This window comes from Nerophis lumbriciformis, linkage group LG17, assembly GCF_033978685.3.
Source record: "Nerophis lumbriciformis linkage group LG17, RoL_Nlum_v2.1, whole genome shotgun sequence".
Taxonomy (NCBI): domain Eukaryota; kingdom Metazoa; phylum Chordata; class Actinopteri; order Syngnathiformes; family Syngnathidae; genus Nerophis; species Nerophis lumbriciformis.
Genome location: NC_084564.2, coordinates 7,673,181 through 7,696,300, shown reverse-complemented (window position 1 = coordinate 7,696,300; position 23,120 = coordinate 7,673,181). Strand labels below are relative to the sequence as shown.

Genomic DNA, 23,120 nt, shown 5'->3' with positions numbered 1-23,120 from the left:
AATGTCCCTGAGGAATGTAAGGTGGGAGTACTGTAATTACCTAACGTTACATTATTATTTTCCATAACAATTTAGCCCCCTCCACAAAATTAACCCGACGTTAAAACAGAACTAGCTATTTATTGATTAGCAATTGCCGAATCATGTAACATTAGCTTAATGCTAAAAAGCCAGGTTACTATCACATTCTGTAACAGACAAATAATTTCATGTAGGCTAACGTTACCTACCTGCTAACTCTGTCTTTTCTCGTTTCTACTCCTCTTCTTTTCTCTTTTTTCTTCCCTGGGCACCTGACAGTTTTGGCCGTTTTGACATCGTGTGTTGATTTTTTGATGTGGTGACGTCCAAAAAGAGTCATGATACGGGAAGGGAGGGGCGCACCGTGCGGGGGGGAGGGGCATAATGTTGTAACAAATAATATTTCTATTAAATAGGCTTTACTTTGCATTTGAATTAACGTGGGATTATTTTTTGTATTTAGAAATAATAGTACCAACTTTTTTTTCTTTTCTTTTTTTTCCTCCAACATTTGTGGCACTGGCGTGGCGCCCCCTGATGGACGGCGCCCTTAGCATTTGCCTATACGGCCTATGCCACGGGCCGGCCCTGATCTTTGACTACGCTTTTTTAAAAAGTGCTCCTATTTTGACTAGTTTTGTGCAGAAGGTGGTTACAAAGAGTCTTTGTCGACCAGTAAGTTAGTCAAAAACAAGAGAGCATGAATTGAAAGCGCTGCATGTGTGGCAATAACGTGTGATTTCCACGCTTGCGTGAGAACAACTGTCACTCTGCCACATCAAAGCGCGGTGCAGCTGTGTCATTTGTTTGGTGGCTTGTGATCGCTGCAGCCCGTCGCCCCAGTGAAAGCGCCGGTGGTGGCAGAATGGGGGTCAGGGGTGACGCATCGCCTGGACCCCGACACCATATCCAAACACGTCAAACAGATGGTGGATGTGAGTAGCGGTTCTCACTTCTCTATTACCTGGTAGGAGAAAGCAGAACCGGTCCCATGCCTGCGCTTGCTCTGTCGCCCCCTTCAGTCCATCATGAAGAACTACGACCACAAGCAGGACGGCTTCATTTCGCTGGAAGACTTTGAGAAGATCGCCGCCAACTTCCCCTTCTCCTTCTGCACGCATGAAACTGACAGGTGACGCCTCACACATGATACCACTTGTCAATCATGTCAAATATGTGCCAAAAAAAAAGTCATTTAGGATACTTCCTGTATTCAAAATATGACCCGAGGTACGCACTATGGCCTGAAATCGGTATTGCCATATTAGGACTGGACCATTATGGCAAAAATAATAATCACCATTATTTTTGATTGATATTGTAATCACGATTAATTACACCATTACTCAATATAGTTTAAAAATATGAGTATTTTTTTTGTACAACTCAACTTTATATACAGGTAAAAGCCAGTAAATTAGAATATTTTGAAAAACTTGATTTATTTCAGTAATTGCATTCAAAAGGTGTAACTTGTACATTATATTTATTCATTGCACACAGACTGATGCATTCAAATGTTTATTTCATTTAATTTTGATGATTTGAAGTGGCAACAAATGAAAATCCAAAATTCCGTGTGTCACAAAATTAGAATATTACTTAAGGCTAATACAAAAAAGGGATTTTTAGAAATGTTGGCCAACTGAAAAGTATGAAAATGAAAAATATGAGCATGTACAATACTCAATACTTGGTTGGAGCTCCTTTTGCCTCAATTACTGCGTTAATGCGGCGTGGCATGGAGTCGATGAGTTTCTGGCACTGCTCAGGTGTTATGAGAGCCCAGGTTGCTCTGATAGTGGCCTTCAACTCTTCTGCGTTTTTGGGTTCTGGCATTCTGCATCTTCCTTTTCACAATACCCCACAGATTTTCTATGGGGCTAAGGTCAGGGGAGTTGGCGGGACAATTTAGAACAGAAATACCATGGTCCGTAAACCAGGCACGGGTAGATTTTGCGCTGTGTGCAGGCGCCAAGTCCTGTTGGAACTTGAAATCTCCATCTCCATAGAGCAGGTCAGCAGCAGGAAGCATGAAGTGCTCTAAAACTTGCTGGTAGACGGCTGCGTTGACCCTGGATCTCAGGAAACAGAGTGGACCGACACCAGCAGATGACATGGCACCCCAAACCATCACTGATGGTGGAAACTTTACACTAGACTTCAGGCAACGTGGATCCTGTGCCTCTCCTGTCTTCCTCCAGACTCTGGGACCTCGATTTCCAAAGGAAATGCAAAATTTGCATGGTTGGGTGATGGTTTGGGGTGCCATGTCATCTGCTGGTGTCGGTCCACTCTGTTTCCTGAGATCCAGGGTCAACGCAGCCGTCTACCAGCAAGTTTTAGAGCACTTCATGCTTCCTGCTGCTGACCTGCTCTATGGAGATGGAGATTTCAAGTTCCAACAGGACTTGGCGCCTGCACACAGCGCAAAATCTACCCGTGCCTGGTTTACGGACCATGGTATTTCTGTTCTAAATTGGCCCGCCAACTCCCCTGACCTTAGCCCCATAGAAAATCTGTGGGGTATTGTGAAAAGGAAGATGCAGAATGCCAGACCCAAAAACGCAGAAGAGTTGAAGGCCACTATCAGAGCAACCTGGGCTCTCATAACACCTGAGCAGTGCCAGAAACTCATCGACTCCATGCCACGCCGCATTAACGCAGTAATTGAGGCAAAAGGAGCTCCAACCAAGTATTGAGTATTGTACATGCTCATCTTTTTCTTTTTCATACTTTTCAGTTGGCCAACATTTCTAAAAATCCCTTTTTTGTATTAGCCTTAAGTAATATTCTAATTTTGTGACACACGGAATTTTGGATTTTCATTTGTTGCCACTTCAAATCATCAAAATTAAATGAAATAAACATTTGAATGCATCAGTCTGTGTGCAATGAATAAATATAATGTACAAGTTACACCTTTTGAATGCAATTACTGAAATAAATCAAGTTTTTCAAAATATTCTAATTTACTGGCTTTTACCTGTATAGTGAAAAAACATATATAAATTAGTAATGACACAAGTACAATAATAATACATTTAAATAACAATACAATTCAGTTTTTCCATCTTAATTCCATTTTTTATCCTTTACACTTATTTCACCACTATACACTGCAAAAAGTGAAATCTAAGTAAGATGAAATATCTCCAATAAGGGTGATATTTGCTTATTTTCTGTCTGATAAGATACTTCTTCTCACTAAGCAGATTTTATGTTCGAGTGTTTTACTTGTTTTAAGTGTTTTGGTCCTAAATGATCTCAGTAAGATATTACAGCTTGTTGCTGAGATGTTATGACCGATTTTGAGTAAAACATGCTTGAAACTAGAATATCGACTGTTGCAAAGCTGTGTCATCAACACTCACAAGTATAAAACTGCTTTTTCAAAATAATAATTTGTTATTTCAAGCATGAAATAAAAAATCATGACTTTGACACAATTCCATCCATCCATCCATTTTCTACCGCTTATTCCCTTCGGGGTCGCGGGGGACGCTGGAGCCTATCTCAGCTACAATCGGGCGGAAGGCGGGGTACACCCTGGACAAGTCGCCACCTCATCGCAGGGCCAACACAGATAGACAGACAACATTCACACATCATAATTAAAACAGATGGCAGCCAAATGGACTTTGCTGTTTTATTTTCAATGAAACAATAGAAAATATGTACTCATACTCAGTTGGCACGGTAGAGTAAACTGACAGTTAATATTTAAACATTTAACATGTGACATTTCAAACCATTTTGAACAGAAATAGTTCATGCACATTCAGATACATTCTTCAATATTACAATAAAAAAAAATTTGGAGCACATATGTCAAAATAATGGCACTAGCATTTACTTAATTTAAGAATATTTTTCAGCATATTGAGAAAAAAGGCCTCATTTGTTTTTTTCTACAAAGAAAAGTGCACTTGTTATTAGTGAAAACATACTTATTTTAAGGTATTTTTGGGTCCATTGAAGTTCGCTAATTTTACTTGTTTTGGAAAGTCTTGACAAGACAAATTTTCTTGTTCTATTGGCAGATCATTTTGCTTAGTTCAAGTAAAATGCCCCAAAATTTTTTTCCTTGTTTTTAAACACTGACTTTTTGCAGTGTAAAGTGTGTGATTTTTGTGTCAAATTTGTATAAAATGTATCTCAATTACATGCAAAAATCCTCACATTTATTGGTGCAATAGTTTATTTTATTTTATTGAACTGACTACCATTCTGTGAGGTTTGTAAATAAAATGATGCTTTTTAGGCGTGTAAGTTGTAGGTGCGTGTAAGTCATAGGTCAGCAGCCAAGTGGACCTTTTGTAACCTGTAACCGGTTTTGAAAAGGTTTAATATACCAAATCATATTTTTGCGAGAATTTGTGATGGTAAAAATGATCAATCTAATCACCATACCATCGACCGTATACTGATAATGCACTTGTTGATATTTGTATCGATTCGCCCACCTTTGTTTACATTTACGAGCTCTAGTTTAGCGGTTAGTATGACTTCTTGTATCCTCTTCTAGTGTGTAGGACAAGGGTCGGCAACCCAAAATGTTGAAAGAGCCATATTGGACCAAAAATACAAAAACAAATTTGTCTGGAGCCTCAAAAAATTTAAAGCCATAGTGTGTCATGAGATATACATTGAATTAAGAGGACTTAAAGGAAACTAAATGAGTTCAAATATAGCTACAAATGAGGCATAATGATGCATTATGTACATATAGCTAGCCTAAATAGCATGTTAGCATCGATTAGCTTACAGTCATGCAGTGACCAAATATGTCTGATTAGCACTCCACACAAGTCAATAACATCAACAAAACTCACCTTTGTGCATTCATGCACAACGTTTAAAGTTTGGTGGACAAAATGAGACAGAAAAAGAAGTGGCATAAAACACGTCCTAGAAAGTCGGAGAACGTTATACATGTAAACAAACTACGGTGAGTTCAAGGACCGCCAGAATTAGTAGGACAAAACGGCGCTCGCCAAATACTGGAATCAGTGAAGCATGTTTAATATAAACAGTGTGCTTTATAACAATTAGGGAGGTTTGTGTCATGTTTGTCCTCCTACAGAAACCATATTAAAACAAAAATTTTTTTTTCCCCCCCCTCATCTTTTTCTATTATTCATACATTTTTGAAAAAGTTCCAGAGAGCCACTAGGGCGGCGCTAAAGAGCCGCGGGTTGCCGACCCCTAGTGTAGGAGGTAAAGATGGGGAAATAATCGATTTTGGATGCATTGTAATTCGGACATGGACGATTATAAAATCGATTAGTAAACGTCAATAATCGATATATTTATTGTAAATAAATAAAGACCCAGGGACACGTTGGGAAGACTATGTCTCCCGGCTGGCCTGGGAATGCCTCGGGATCCCCCTGGAGGAGCTGGACGAAGTGGCTGGGGAGAGGGAAGTCTGGGCTTCTCTGCTTAGGCTGCTGCCCCCGCGACCCCACCTCGGATAAGCGGAAGAAAATGGATGGATGGATGTATTTTGTTTTTATTTACCATTAACACAACATGCCAACTTCACTGGTTTTGGGTTTTGTACTTGTAAGAAACAGCTTATGGATGGATTAGTGACTGATTAGGGATGGTAGCCGCTAGCGGGGATGCTACATTGTGCTCGTCACTGTCAACATTTATTAGCACCATATTTTGGCCTTAGAATTGAAGTCTCTATCGCGCAATTTTACTATATGCTGAACTCAGGACGCCATACACGCCAACATCACTACCTAGCATGACACCTTGCACCTGTGGCCCTCAGGCAGGGTGAAATCAGCCGGCAGGAGATGAGGTCCTACTTCATGCGGGGGATGTCGGTGTGCGCCAAGCTGGGCTACAACTTCAACGACGCCCACAACTTCCAGGAGACCACCTACAAGAGGCCCACCTTCTGCGACCCTTGCAGGGGTTTTGTGAGTGCACGTGTCTGCCTGGCGCTTCCGCCTGAGCCGCGGTCACATGACTTGTTGTGCTGTGTGTTGCAGCTGTGGGGCGTCATCAAGCAAGGCTACCACTGCAAAGGTGAGCATCCACATTGTCTACTGACCACTCACATCACTACCTGCCACTGCACATTGTCTACTGACCACTCACATCACTACCTGCCACTGCACATTGTCTACTGACCACTCACATCACTACCTGCCACTGCACATTGTCTACTGACCACTCACATCACTACCTGCCACTGCACATTGTCTACTGACCACTCACATCACTACCTGCCACTGCACATTGTCTACTGACCACTCACATCACTACCTGCCACTCCACATTGTCTACTGACCACTCACATCACTACCTGCCACTGCACATTGTCTACTGACCACTCACATCACTACCTGCCACTCCACACTGTCTACTGACCACTCACATCACTACCTGCCACTGCACATTGTCTACTGACCACTCACATCACTACCTGCCACTGCACATTGTCTACTGACCACTCACATCACTACCTGCCACTGCACATTGTCTACTGACCACTCACATCACTACCTGCCACTGCACATTGTCTACTGACCACTCACATCACTACCTGCCAGGAAAGGACTGTTGATGAAGTAATAGAAGATGAATAGAAAAAAATGACGACTCATTACTGCCTCTCGCAGGTCACAGTTCACAGGTCTCAAACCTGTGAACTGTGACCTACGCCACGTTATTTTAAGTGGCACACCAAATCATTTACTGTGGTTCGCCACATCATTTAATGTAGTCCACCACTTTATTCTATGTGGACCGCCACATCATTTAATGTAGTCCACCACTTTATTCTATGTGGTTCACCATATTATTTTATGTGATCCGCCACATTACCTACTCAGTGGCCTAGTGGTTAGAGTGTCCGCCCTGAGATCGGTAGGTTGTGAGTTCAAACCCCGGCCGAGTCATACCAAAGACTATAAAAAAAATGGGACCCATTACCTCCCTGCTTGGCACTCAGCATCAAGGGTTGGAATTGGGGGTTAAATCACCAAAATGATTCCCGGGCGCGGCCACCGCTGCTGCCCACTGCTCCCCTCACCTCCCAGGGGGTGATCAAGGGTGATGGGTCAAATGCAGAGAATAATCTCGCCACACCTAGTGTGTGTGTGACAATCATTGGTACTTTAACTTTAACTTTATTACTTCATATGACCCGCCACATTATTTATTATGGTCCACCAAATTATTTTATGTGACCCACCACATCATTTAATGTGGTCCACCATATTATTTTATGTACCCAGCCACATTATTTTATGTGGTCCACCACCTTATTTTATGTGGCCCGCCACATTATTTTACATGGTCCACAACATCATTTTACGTGGCCTGCCACATCATTTAAAGCAGGGGTGCTCACACTTTTTCTGCAGGCGAGCTACTTTTCAATTGATCAAGTCGTGGGGATCTACCTCATTCATATATATAATTTGTTTACTTATTTATGAAATATATGTTTTTGTTAACAAGTTAAAGGTGTTTAATGATAATGCAAGCATGTTTAACACATATAGTTAATATTGTTAATAAATTAAAGGTGTTTAATGATAATACAAGAATCAGGGGTGCTCACACTTTTTCAGCATGCAAGCTACTTATAAAATGATCAAGTCAAAATGATGTACCTACTACAAAAATGCAATGCATATATTTATTTCTAAATATATTGAGGATTCTTTATATCGAAGATAATATTTCTGCCTTATTTTTAAAGTCTCGGAACAATGAGTCAGCTGCTTCAACGAATGCCTCCTTTACCATCTCTCCGTCTTGGAAGGACTTATTGTTATTAACGATGATGTGACTCCCCCGGAATGATGCTTCGGTGGCGACTTTCGCTTTTGAAGTTTGTTGTGTGAAAAATGACTGCTGTCCGGACAACTGGGATTTCAGTTCCTTCACCTTTCTCTTTCTCAGCTCGCTTTTCAGCGGGAAGTCGGTGTCGTATTTTCCATGAATAGTCCGAAAATGCCGCTCCACATTTCCCTTCTTTGGTATTGCGATGGCAGATTGGCAGATGAGGCAAACGCACTTCGAAAATGTCATCGTGAAAAAAAAAAGTCCTCCTCCCATTCCGTATGAAAGTGATAAGTTTTTGTCTTCTTACTTGGTCCAGCTCCCCCACTCATTTTTATACCCTTAAGAGAAAAAACCGAGGGCTGAAAATTGGCGGTAACTCGCTGACAAGCTTGTTAGCTTTGCTGTACTGAGCGCCGTTGTTTGCGCATGCGCAGCGACCTAAGTGTCAGAAAAACAAAGATGTCATCTGACTGGCTGCCCTGTTCATCAATCAAAAGACGGGATGGATGATAGGCTGGCGTCAATTTTTTTAATGTAATGCAATTGTTTTAATGTAATCCGATCTACCAATACTACCTTTGCGATCGACTGGTAGATCGGGATGGACGTATTGAGCACTCCTGATTTAAAGTGATCGATCACATTATTTTTTGTGGCCCGCCAAGTCATTCAATGTGGTCCACCTAGGGGTGTAACGGTACACAAACATTTCGGTTTGGTACGTACCTCGGTTTAGATAGAGGTCATGGTTCGGTTCATTTTCGGTAAAGTAAGAAAACAACGAAATATACATTTTTTGGTTATTTATTTACCAAATTTGCAAAATCTTCAACCAAAAATATTTTTCTTAGTGGAATATTTGATGTGAAGTAATGGGAACCTTGGATAGGTCAATAATTCATAATAACATTGATTTTGATTCAATATTATGTTTTGAGCAATGACAGTTTGAAAGAAAGAAAAAACAGCTTTGTTTTATTAGTCAACATTGCAATTTTTTCTAAATTACATTTAACCTTTAAGCTTTTTTTTATTTCACTTTTGTTATGTTTTTGTTTATTTTAATAGTATTTTTACAATGTGCCGTGGGCCTTTAAAACATTAGCTGTGGGCCGCAAATGGCCTCCGGGGCACACTTTTGACACCCCTGCTATAGATAATAAAAAATTAAATGTGATAAATCTATGGATAAAAAGCAGAGCCTGGCGACGCATGCGTGTTTATCATAACTCTCTCTCTCTCTCTGTCTCTGCCCCTCCCTCACCAATGCTGCTGCGCGCACAATTTGTTTTGTTTTTAACCCCTTCTTAACCCTGAACGTACATTGAAAATACATGCAACCCTAACTCAAAATGCCGGACATTTGAGGCATTTAAGAAACTCCGCCTTGACAGCTCCGCAAAAGAGGACATGTCCGGTGAAAAGAGGACGTATGGTCAGTCTATCGAAGCCCGTTAGCTGCTAGCATGCCGTGTGTTGTGCCTCGGTGTGCATTGTTTACACAACGTGCGTTACGCTACTTAATATGTCCGTGTGGAAACTCGTTCGGTACACCTACGAACCGAACCGGAACCCCCGTACCAAAACAGTTCAATACAAATACACGTACCGTTACACCCCTAGGTCCGCCACATTATTTCTTGTGGTCCACCACCTTATTTTACGTGGCCCGCCACATAATTTTACGTGGTCCGCCACATCATTTAAAGTGGTGGAACACATTATATTACGTGGCCCGCCACATCATCTAATTACCGTATTTTTCTGACTATAAGTCGCAGTTTTTTTCATAGTTTGGCCGGGCTCCAGTGCGATTTATATGTTTTTTTTCCTTCGTTATTATGCATTTTCGGCAGGTGCGACTTATACTCCGAAAAATACGGTATAACATTATCTCATATGGTCTGCCACATTTCTTATGGTCCACCACTCTATTTTATGTGGCCCGCCACATTATTTTATGTGGCCCACCACATTTTACATGGTCCACCACATTTTACGCAGCCCACCACATAATTTAATGTAGTCCACCACATTATTTTATATAGCCCACCACATCATTGAAAGTGGTCTACCACTATATTTTATGTGGCCCGCCACATTCTTTCATATGGTCCGCCACATTATTTTAAGTGGCACGCTAAATCATTTAATGTGGCCCGCCACATCATTTATACATGTAACATTTACATATTTTGCACATTTTAAGCATAGGGCGGCGTATTAATTTCACAAACACATCATTACATTCGCTTTTCCCTTCAACGACAACTACTAACTTCTTGTTTTATGTCCACAACCTTCAACTATCCAGGTGAGAGGCACGATTTATCATCTAGAATTAACTTTCACCAACTTGGAGGCGATACAGCAGCTCAATATGTCAATATAGCAGCATAAGCTAGTTAGCTCCCTGTGATCATGGCGCCACTAAAAGTTAGCGCTTAAAATAACAATATCGCTAATACTTGGTTCATGTATCTGGAGTATTGTGGGCATTTTTTTAGAGGGCTTTAAAGGCGATATAGACACAATGACATTGTTAGATGACTTTTGCTAGAGTTTATTTATGAGTTAGAATGCTAATTTTTTTTTTTTTTTAAAGAAATCGTGTTCTTGTCTTACGGATTGTGAATGATAGGCAACATTCCAAAAGAGTGCAGTTCCCCTTTAAGTGTTGGCCATCTAACACTACAACTCTTTTTTACTGTCAGTTTTTTTTTTTTTTTACCATTTATATGTACTAGCTGTGACAAACAACAAATTTAAAGACATGTAAAGACACGAATGATTAACAGCGTTTGATAGCTAAAAATGTTTACATAATTGAAGTTGTTTCTGTTTATTTATCACACCATACTCACATGAATCGTTTTTCTCGATAAATACATTTTAAAAATGTAGCCGGACTTACGGGAGTTTCTTCGGGAGGTGTTCTACCTCTCCTTCCGCCATGACACCTTTCTCCCTTTTTCTGATTACGCCGAAAAATCTCGAGAGATTTGGTCCGAGATTTGCCCGTTTTGGCGGTTGAAAACACGGAAGTGAGTCGACACGCAAAATCTTTTTTACTCTGTCATTTTTATTTATTCATTTATCGATTACGTTGACGTTGGAAGCGATACATAATATTTTATGTCAAATTATGTCACCATTTGAGAAAATTATGTAATGTAAAGTTTCAACTTTATTAGAACGATGTATTTGTAAAGTTTGTTTTTAGGAATAACAATATGGGTCGCACGTACATTTTAGTCGACCTCTGCATATTAGCGTTGATGAAAAAAAATGTAGCCGAATTCTTCGGGACGTGTTCTCCATAGCCATCTTGTAAGTAGACGCAGCATTGGCTGCCGTGGCGCGAGAAATTCGGCCGCCATCTTGAAGTGGTGATGAGGAACGGGCGAGCAGCCTTTTTTTTTTTTATTGATTGAGACTTTTATTAGTAGATTACACAGTACAGTACATATTCCGCACAATTGACCACTCAATGGTAACACCCCAATAAGTTTTTCAACTTGTTTAAGTCGGGGTCCATGTAAATCAATTCATGGTACAAATTAGAGATGCGCGGTTTGCGGACACAACCGCGGAGTCCGCGGATTATCCGCGGATCGGGCGGATGAAATTAAAAAAACTAAGATTTTATCCGCTCGCGGGTCGGGTCGGGCGGATTAATTTTTTTTTTTTTTTTTTTTTTTGCGGGTGGCAGTTAAACCAATTCGGAAATATATATACATAGTTAAATGTTGTTACCCACATACGAAAAACGAGCAGGCACCTGCTGCATATGCCACAACAGAAGAAAAAAAAAGAAAAGAGATGGACACTTTTACGGAGCGGAGAAGGGACGCCTCGCCGGGGTCCTGGACCGAGGCCCCTTCCCCCGAGAGGGCCCCACCGGGAGCCGTAGCTGAAGCGATCCGCGAGAAGGGCCCGACGCACGTCCAGGGTCACTACCGCGCCCACCGCACCGACACCCCGCCTCGTCCGCTTTCGCCGCGGCCGGCGTCACGCGCAGCAGGTAAGCAGCTTACCTGCCCGCCACCCCCGTGGCCGGGGGCTCGTAACATGGGTCACTCCGCGCGCTCCGCCCGCGCAGCTTACCTGCTTGCCACCCCTGTTGCCGGGGGAGCGTAACAGGGGTCACTCCGCGCGTAGTGCGCTCATGAAAGGGGTGGGGCTCACCCTGGTTGATATAGAGAGCAGGACAGTGGCCATGGAAGTTGGAACCCGCTAAGGAGTGTGTAACAACCCACCTGCCGAATCAACTAGCCCTGAAAATGGATGGCGCTGGAGCGTGGGCCCATATCTGGCCGTCGCCGGCAGCGAGACGCGCTTGGAGGTGCGCTCAGCGCGGCTCCCATATGATTGCGCACTGGTGTGCGTCTGGGTCGTGACAGCGTGGCACGCGAATGTCTGTGCATTGGATCAGTCTCCTTTGTTTAACAGGCAAAAGCTTTATAACCTCACCATACCTGCCAACTTTTAAATCAGAAAAACCTAGTAGCCAGGGTCCAAGGGCCGCAGGCCCCGGTAGGTCCAGGACAAAGTCCTGGTGGAGGGTTCAGGGCTTCGCCCCCCGACGCAAAATGACTATTAGCATTCAGACAGGTTAAAATGTTGCTAAAACCATCACTTTTCTATCAGTCACAGTGACTTTTCAAAACAAAAATATTACAGCAAAAATCATATGGGTTGATTGACATGTTTATTCTGTAAGCTAACTTCAATAGTTTGAAATTATTTTGACAGTTAATGCCAGTTATCCTGTCAACCTTTCACAAGACTTCAATTTGTTAATTGAAAGTATAAATAGTATAAACACTTTTAACAGTATGTCGTGCTGTGAAATACAGCCGACAGGATTGCGCATGCGGTGCAGGAGAACAAAGGACTTCTTTCATTTAAGGTTTGTGATAAACCATCAAACTCATTCGTTAAAAGGACTCTATAGTAATATAAAGCGAATTTTTCTGGACATTATCATGCAAGAAAAGTTTATTTTTGGGATCGCGATCACCGCGTAATGATTTTTAAAGGTTGCATTACATTATTAACTGTCCCATGTGATCAGCCAGTGCGATTGGAAGTCCATGCTCAATTATTGCCTCCGTAAATAAAACTTCGGCATTTATCACATCCAAAGAATCTGTTTGGGCGACGAAAAACGTTGAAAGTTTTCCACTTGTATCGCTAGCAACGGCATTAGACTTGTGTTTTTTTGTCCCAACGTGGTCTTTTACATCGCTAATTCCTCCGTGTCCGATCGAAAAATCTTGTCTGCACAAGGTGCAATTCGCGTAGTTTTCACCCTTTTTTAAATTTTTTTTATTAATATTAGATATATAACAACGGGCGGATGGTGGGCGGGTGAAGTTCTGATCAAACGTTACATCGGGTGGATGGCGGATGGTTGACGACTTTCTGACGCGGTTGCGGATGAAATAATTGCCTATCCGCGCATCTCTAGTACAAATATATACTATCATCATTATACAGTCATCAAACAAGTTAATCATCAGAGTAGGCCCGGCCCTAACCAATCTGGCGCCCTAGGCAAGATTTTAGGTGGCGCCCCCCCACATCGGCAGTGAAGTGTATATACTCACAAGAAACCAAATAGCTTTGTCTTTGACCTTTTTTTTTATACTTACAACTATACCTAATATATAAAGGGCTGGATAAAATGGCTATAAGGCAATAACAATGTAAACAAAAAACACCTGCTTAAAAGATCTAATACAAATGTCCCTGAGGAATGTAAGGTGGGAGTACTGTAATTACCTAACGTTACATTATTATTTTCCATAACAATTTAGCCCCCTCCACAATATTAACCCGACGTTAAAACAGAACTAGCTATTTATTGATTAGCAATTGCCGAATCATGTATCATTAGCTTAATGCTAAAAAGCCAGGTTACTATCACATTCTGTAACAGACAAATAATTTCATGTAGGCTAACGTTACCTACCTGCTACCTCTGTCTTTTCTCGTTTCTCCTCCTCTTCTTTTCTCTTTTTTCTTCCCTGGGCACCTGACAGTTTTGGCCGTTTTGACATCTTGTGTTGATTTTTTGATGTGGTGACGTCCAAAAAGAGTCATGATACGGGAAGGGAGGGGGCGCACCGTGCAGGGGGGAGGGGGGGCGTAATGTTGTAACAAATAATATTTCTATTAAATAGGCTTTACTTTGCATTTTAATTAACGTGGGATTAGTTTTTGTATTTAGAAATAATAGCACCAACATTTTTTTATTTTTTTTATCCAACATTTGTGGCGCCCCCTGATAGACGGCGCCCTTAGCATTTGCCTATATGGCCTATGCCACGGGCCGGCCCTGATCAGAGTATATACATTGAATTATTTACATTATTTACAATCCGGGGTGTGGGATGTGGAAGGTGGGGGGTTAGGTTTGGTTGATATCAGCACTTCAGTCATCAACAATTGCATCATCAGAGAAATGGACATTGAAACAGTGTAGGTCTGACTTGGTAGGATATGTACAGCAAGTAGTGGACATAGAGAGATCAGAAAGCATAAGAACAAGTATATACATTTGATTATTTACATTTGATTATTTTCAATCCGGGGAGGTGGGATGTGGAAGGGGGAGGGTGTTAGTCAAGGGTTGAAGTTGCCTGGAGGTGTTCTTTTAGTGCGGTTTTGAAGGAGGATAGAGATGCACTTTCTTTTACACCTGTTGGGAGTGCATTCCATATTGATGTGGCATAGAAGGAGAATGAGTTTAGACCTTTGTTAGATCGGAATCTGGGTTTAACGTGGTTAGTGGAGCTTCCCCTGGTGTTGTGGTTATGGCGGTCATTTACGTTAAGGAAGTAGTTTGACATGTACTTCGGTATCAAGGAGGTGTAGCGGATTTTATAGACTAGGCTCAGTGCAAGTTGTTTTACTCTGTCCTCCACCCTGAGCCAGCCCACTTTGGAGAAGTGGGTAGGAGAAACTGACAGTTGACAGGTAGAAAACAAAAATGGTGTTCAGCGTTTTCCTGCTCAAATGAGCAGACTGTTGAAAATAGGAATCGGGGGATTACTTTTCACAAGTAAGATTAAACATGAACGCACTATTGGTTGTATTTTGTGAAAAGAATATTACCACAGAGTTGAGAAGGAGCAAAGATCTTCAATAGTACTGAAATCGTAGCCGCTAGCAAACAAGAGTATGACCATAATAGAATTGCTTGTCAATGAAATTAATTACATTTAAAAATGTCAATACTTGAATAACATAAAGCTGAAATAAATTATGAAGATAAAGATTGTAAAATCTAACAGGGGTAAAAGTTAGGACCACAGTCCAGATTGTGTTGTATATAGTTCTCTGCAAACCTATGGTGGCATCATGCCTTTAGTGTGCATATTGTATGTAGTTCTCTGCAAACCTATGACATGTTCTATTTTGTCTTCATTATTGTGTCAGAATGCTTCATTTGTTTGTGAAAATCACAAAGAAATCTTCTACAGGGGTTTGGTTTACAAACTTTCAGCCCCACCTAAAACAAAATTCACCAGCCGCCACTGATTATGGTGCATTCTCGTTTTAGGCAAAGTATAAGACAATACTTTCTTAGCCGTGTAATTGTAACCAGGAATAAGTCTTCAAGTAACAATATTCAATTACTAACATTGTTGGATAAGACATCATTTGGTTTTATTCTGAATCCAGTGAAACAGATTGGTGGTTTTAGCTGATATAAAGACTTTCAGGTGTTTATATAGGTTTATGTTGAAGTATTTGGTTTTATCCAAAGCGACATACATAAAAAATACATATAAAACAATCACTGTAAACATGATCAATTAAGGGAAGAATGCAATACAGAATATCAATACAAAGTGTCAAGACAGAATAAACTTTCTGCTGCTGTAGCAACAGAGATACAGTCTATAAGATATATAGATATCTAATGTTTATACATTGTTTATGTAGCATGTGTATATGACCTAATCATAATTTTTCTTCAACTTAAAAATAGCTGACCATTTTTTTCCCCTTCTCTGGGATTATATTCCCAGTTTTGATCTGGGAAGTCTGGTCACTTATAGCATATAAGAATATTCTATTGCTGTTAAGCAAACTATGAATAATACAACATGTGTCCTTTATCATAGCTACACGTATGACAAAAAAACGCGTGAAAATGAGTGGTATTCAGTGAGGTAAGACGAATTAAATGCAGAGGTGGGTAGAGTAGCCAGAAATTGTACTCAAGTAAGAGTACTGTTACTTTAGAGATTTATTACTCAAGTAAAAGTAAGGAGTAGTCACCCAAATATTTACTTGAGTAAAAGTAAAAAGTATGTTGTGAAAAAACTACTCAAGTACTGAGTAACTGATGAGTAACATACACACACATATCATATATATACATATATACACACAAACATATATATATATATTTATAAACACACACACACACACATATATATATATATATATATATATATACATACACACATATATATATATATATACACACACACACATATATATATATATATATATTTATATATATATACATACATTGATATATACAGTATATAATTTATATTTATTTATTTTGCCGTTTTTGTTTGCATGTTAAAGGTGTTTTAATGAATATACATGCATGTTTAACACATATAGATTCCTTTCTTTCATGAAGACAAGAATATAAGTTGGTGTATTACCTGATTCTGATGACTTGCATTGATTGTAATCAGACAGTAGTGATGATAACGTCCACGTTTTCAAATAGAGGAGAAAAAAAGTTCCTCCTTTCTGTCTAATACCACATGAAAGTGATTGGTTTTTGGCATCTTATTTGTCCAGCTTCCATATTCGTTTTTATACACTTTACAAGAAATACATTGGCGGCAAACTCCGTAGCTTGCTAGCTTGTTTGCGCTGGCTTTCGGAGACTCTTATTTTGAAAGCGCAGGCGCGATGGAGCGGCACTTTTATTGTGAAGACAGGAACTGTGCAGTCAGTCTTTAGGCTTTTGACGGGATGTACGGTTGAAATGGAAAAGGGTCTTTTTTCCTTCACACTTTTGATTGATTGGAACTTTTATTAGTAGATTGCACAGTACAGTACATATTCCGTACAAATGACCACTAAATGGTAACACACGAATAAGTTTTGTCATGTGACCGCCTGGCTCTGTTTGATTGGTCCAACGTCACCAGTGACTGCATCTGATTGGTGGAACGGAGTGAACGTCACCAGTGACTGTATTTGTTGAAACGCAGGCACTATGAAGGTCTGTCTGACAGACCAAAACAAACAAAGCGTGCATTAACAGATCGATAAAAATTAGTAGCGAGTAGCGAGCTGAATGTAGATAAAAGTAGCGGAGTAAAAGTAGCGTTTCTTCTCTATAAATATACTCAAGTAAAAGTAAAAGTATGTTGCATTAAAACTACTCTTAGAAGGACAATTTATCCCAAAAGTTACTCAAGTAGATGTAACGGAGTAAATGTAGCGCGTTACTACCCACCTCTGATTAAATGTGCTAACAGTTCATTGCTCCTGCCAAATGAGTTGCACTGAGTGGAGCGGATCACCACTCCAAAATGGCGGCCACGCGTCTCGTCTGCGCCAGTCGGCAGTAGCGCTCCATGCTGCGTCTACTTATAACATGTCTATGGTGTTCTACCTCTACTTCCGCCATGACGCCTTTCTCCTTTTATCTGTTTATACCGAAAATCCCGCGAGATTTGGTCCGAGAATTGCCAGGTTTGGCGGTTGAAAACACGGAAGTGATTTGACACGCAAAACCTTTTTTACTCTATCATTTTTATTTATTCATTTATCGATGACATTATTTTATGTCAAATTATAATATTTAATGTCAAATTATCTCACCATTTTAGAAAATTATGTGATGTAATTTTTCAACTTTATTAGAACGATGTATTTGTAAACAGTAGTTTGTTTTGAGGAATAACAATATGGGTCACATGTACATTTTAGTCGACCTCTATTAGCGTTGATGAAAAAAAATGTAACCGAATTTACGGTCGATTCTTCGGGACGTGTTCTACCTCTACTTTCGCTATGACACCTTTCTCCCTTTTTCTGTTTACACTGAAAATCCCGCGAGAGTTGCTCCGAGAATCGCCAGTTTTGGCGGTTGAAAACGCCGGAAGTGATTTGACACGCAAAACCTTTTTTACTCTATCATTTTTTATTTATTCATTTATCGATGACATTAATATTTTATGTCAAATTATAATATTTAATGTCAAATTATCTCACCATTTTAGAAAATTATGTAATGTAAGTTTTCAACTTTATTAGAACGATGTATTTGTAAACAGTAGTTTGTTTTGAGGAATAACAATATGGGTTACAAGTACATTTTAGTCGACCTCTATTAGCGTTGATGAGAAAAAATGTAGCCGAATTTACGGGAGATTCTTCGGGACGTGTCCTACCTCTACTTCCACAATGACACCTTTCTCCCTTTTTCTGTTTACACCGAAAATCCCGCGAGATTTGCTCCGGGAATCGCCAGTTTTGGCGGTTGAAAACGCCGGAAGTGATTTGACACGCAAAACCTTTTTTACTCTATCATTTTTATTTATTCATTTATCGATGACATTAAAATTTAATGTCAAATTATAATATTTAATGTCAAATTATCTCACCATTTTAGAAAATTATGTAATGTAATTTTTCCACTTTATTAGAACGATGTATTTGTAAACAGTAGTTTGTTTTGAGCAATAACAATATGGGTTACATGTACATTTTAGTCGACCTCTATTAGCGTTGATGAGAAAAAATTTAGCCGAATTTACGGGAGATTCTTCGGGACGTGTCCTACCTCTACTTCCGCCATGACACCTTTCTCCTTTTTTTGTTTACACCGAAAATCCCGCGAGATTTGGTCCGGGAATGGCCGGTTTTGGCGGTTGAAAACGCCGGAAGTGATTTGACACGCAAAACCTTTTTTACTCTATCATTTTTATTTATTCATTTATCGATGACATTATTTTATGTCAAATTATAATATTTCATGTCAAATTATCTCACCATTTTAGAAAATTATGTGATGTAATTTTTCAACTTTATTAGAACGATGTATTTGTAAACAGTAGTTTGTTTTGAGGAATAACAATATGGGTCACATGTACATTTTAGTCGACCTCTATTAGCGTTGATGAAAAAAAATGTAGCCGAATTTACGGGAGATTCTTCGGGACGTGTCCTACCTCTATTTCCGCCATGACACCTTTCTCCCTTTTTCTGTTTACACTCAAAATCCCGCGAGATTTGCTCCGAGAATTGCCGGTTTTGGCGGTTGAAAACGCTGGAAGTGATTTGACACGCAAAACCTTTTTTACTCTATCATTTTTATTTATTCATTTATCGATGACATTATTTTATGTCAAATTATAATATTTCATGTCAAATTATCTCACCATTTTAGAAAATTATGTGATGTAATTTTTCCACTTTATTAGAACGATGTATTTGTAAACAGTAGTTTGTTTTGAGGAATAACAATATGAGTCACATGTACATTTTAGTCGACCTCTATTAGCGTTGATGAAAAAAAATGTAGCCGAATTTACGGGAGATTCTTCGGGACGTGTCTTACCTCTACTTCCGCCATGACACCTTTCTCCCTTTTTCTGTTTACACCAAAAATCCCGCGAGATTTGCTCCGGGAATTGCCGGTTTTGGCGGTTGAAAAAGCCGGAAGTGATTTGACACGCAAAACCTTTTTTACTCTATCATTTTTATTTATTCATTTATCGATGACATTAATATTTTATGTCAAATTATAATATTTAATGTCAAATTATGTCACCATTTTAGAAAATTATGTAATGTAATTGTTCAACTTTATTAGAACGATGTATTTGTAAACAGTAGTTTGAGGAATAACAATATGGATCACATGTACATTTTAGTCGACCTCTATTAGCGTTGATGAAAAAAAATGTAACCGAATTTACGGGAGATTCTTCGGGACGTGTCCTACCTCTACTTCCACCATGACACCTTTCTCCCTTTTTGTTTACACCGAAAATCCCGCGAGATTTGGTCCGGGAATTGCCGGTTTTGGCGGTTGAAAACGCCGGAAGTGATTTGACACGCAAAACCTTTTTTACTCTATCATTTTGATTTATCGATGACATTAATATTTTATGTCAAATTATAATATTTCATGTCAAATTATGTCACCATTTTAGAAAATTATATATTGTAATTTTTCAACTTTTGTTATTAGAACGATGTGTAGGTAAACAGTAGTTTGTTTTGGTCATGTGACCCGTCCTCGTCCAATCAGACTGCGGGATGAACTGCCACAAGCACTGCAGGGACCTGGTGGGAATGGAGTGTGTGAAGAAACACAAAAACAACAGCGGCTCCTGTCCATGCACGCCTGCCCCGGACTCCCGGGCCAAGGGGACGGTGTGGAGTAAGTCCACCCCACGGTCTTCAAACTTCCATCTATGGCGCGTGAAGCGCTCACGGTCTGGTGTTGTCTGGCGTCCATCAGGTTCTGAGGAGGAGGCCTTTGTCTTCCCCCACGGCAACGATGGAGAGAACAACAAGGGTGCGGCCATCAGGAAGACCGCCGACTCGCCGCTGTCCGACTGTTCCACTCAGACGGAGCCTGGAGTGTGGACGCCCGAGAAGAAGGAGCGCAGGATTTACAACCACGGCGCTCCTGGACAGGTCAAGACCACATCTACTGGGATATGACCTTCTTTTATTAACCATTACCTTCCTCTTTGTGTTTTGTGCAATTGCCAAAAAACGCATTTTACCTGCGGCTAAATTGGATAATCCAACCCCTCAAATTCGTCACGTTTCATGTGTCAGGTAAACCGCAACAAATGGGGCCATATGACTGTAGCTGTATACATTTCCCCATATTTACAGTAAAAAATATGTACATAATGTACAAGTTCCAAACCAATTTCTGGTTCTCCTGGAAATTCAAACTCTTCAACATTCAAACTATTCTTACATTCATACTACATTCTGTCAGCATTTCACTTCAACTTCAGCATTGAAGTTGAACTTCTAGTTATTCTTCCTTTCCAGATTTTGGCGCGCTCTCCCTTCAACATTTGTCATCCGATTCAAAGCGTTCCAACTTCAAACTGTTCAGCCTATTCGGGAATTGCAGGCTTTCCCTTGAAAAATTCCCCAAATTCCCAGATTTCCCAGAAATCCAGGTTTTCTGGGATATTTTTTCCATTTAAAATGAATTGGCCATTTTTCAAACTTCCACCATTTCCACATTTTTCAACCGATTCAAAGCATTCCACCTTCAACACATTCCACCATCCTGGAAATTCAAATGACCTTTTTTCCCCCCCCGAGTTAAAAAAAATGTCAGGATTTTCCAGAATTCTCAATTCAACATTTCGCGACCGATTAAAAAAAATTCCAAAATCAACCATTTCAACTCATTCACTTTTTTTTTTTTACCATTTTCAAAAAAAATTCCCGCTTTTCCCGAAATTCCCATTCAAATGAATGGGACATTTTTCTTCCACCATTTCCAAATTTTTCAACCGATTCAAAGCATTCCACCATCCTGGAAATTCAAATGACCTTTTTCCCCAGAGTTTAAAAAAAATTCCAGGATTTTCCAGAGCCCTATTTCCACCCTTTCTTCTGGCGACTACTCCTCCCACATTTTTCAACGCATTTCAACCGTTCCACCGTCAAAACATTCCTCTTAATCAGGACAAAAAACAAAGTTGTTTTTTGAACTGGAAAAATTCACTGTTTTCCTGAAATTGCGTAATACCATTTCTCAATTCAACATGTTACTACTTCAACATTTCCCCACCGATTTGAAAAATTCCAACACCAACCATTTCAACTCATTCACAATATTCAAGTTTTCTACCATTTCGATATCCAGGTTTTCCGGGATATTTTTTCCATTTAAAATGAATTGGCCATTTTTCAAACTTCCACCATTTCCACATTTTTCAACCGATTCAAAGCATTCCACCTTCAACACATTCCACCATCCTGGAAATTCAAATGACCTTTTTTCCCCCCCCGAGTTAAAAAAAATGTCAGGATTTTCCAGAATTCTCAATTCAACATTTCGCGACCGATTAAAAAAAATTCCAAAATCAACCATTTCAACTCATTCACTTTTTTTTTTTTACCATTTTCAAAAAAAATTCCCGCTTTTCCCGAAATTCCCATTCAAATGAATGGGACATTTTTCTTCCACCATTTCCAAATTTTTCAACCGATTCAAAGCATTCCACCATCCTGGAAATTCAAATGACCTTTTTCCCCAGAGTTTAAAAAAAATTCCAGGATTTTCCAGAGCCCTATTTCCACCCTTTCTTCTGGCGACTACTCCTCCCACATTTTTCAACGCATTTCAACCGTTCCACCGTCAAAACATTCCTCTTAATCAGGACAAAAAACAAAGTTGTTTTTTGAACTGGAAAAATTCACTGTTTTCCTGAAATTGCGTAATACCATTTCTCAATTCAACATGTTACTACTTCAACATTTCCCCACCGATTTGAAAAATTCCAACACCAACCATTTCAACTCATTCACAATATTCAAGTTTTCTACCATTTCGATATCCAGGTTTTCCGGGATATTTTTTCCATTTAAAATGAATTGGCCATTTTTCAAACTTCCACCATTTCCACATTTTTCAACCGATTCAAAGCATTCCACCTTCAACACATTCCACCATCCTGGAAATTCAAATGACCTTTTTTCAGAGTTCCAAAAAATTCCAGGATTTTCCAGAATTCCTGCTTTTCCAGAGCCCTATTTCCACCCTTTTTTCTGACGACTACTCCTTCCACATTTTTCTACCCACTTCAACCGTTCAACCGTCAAAACATTCCTCTTAATCAGTTCAAAAAACAAAGTTGTTTTTTGAACTGGAAAAATTGTATTTTCCCGAAATTCCAGGAATTCCGTAATACCACTTCTCAATTCAACATTTCGTGACCGATTAAAAAAAACTCCAACATCAACCATTTCAACTCATTCAGACCATTCACATTTTTTACCATTTAAAAAAAAAAATCCCGCTTTTCCCGAAATTCCCAAATGTTTCTGAAATCCCCATTGAAATGAATAGGACATTTTTCAAACTTCCACCATTTCCAAATTTTTCAACCGATTCAAAGCATTCCACCAACCTGGAAATTCAAATGACCTTTTTCCCTGAGTTTAAAAAAAATTCCAGGATTTTCCAGAATTCCTGCTTTTCCAGAGCCCTATTTCCACCCTTTCTTCTGGCGACTACTCCT

The 23,120-nt window shown here is 39.7% G+C and overlaps 1 protein-coding gene across 3 annotated transcripts in view; it reads left to right on the top strand.

Moving 5' to 3' along the window:
- The window catches only part of rasgrp4 (RAS guanyl releasing protein 4), a 58,231-nt gene that overhangs the window by 33,155 nt on the left and 1,956 nt on the right, over nt 1-23,120 (top strand). For all 3 annotated transcript variants that reach the window (XM_061972364.1, XM_061972365.1, XM_061972363.1), the window contains exons 11-16: nt 852-956; nt 1,044-1,153; nt 5,807-5,957; nt 6,030-6,066; nt 20,147-20,278; nt 20,360-20,538. In XM_061972364.1, coding sequence (XP_061828348.1) covers nt 852-956; nt 1,044-1,153; nt 5,807-5,957; nt 6,030-6,066; nt 20,147-20,278; nt 20,360-20,538 — 714 coding nt within the window. The remainder of the gene's footprint in view (nt 1-851; nt 957-1,043; nt 1,154-5,806; nt 5,958-6,029; nt 6,067-20,146; nt 20,279-20,359; nt 20,539-23,120) is intronic.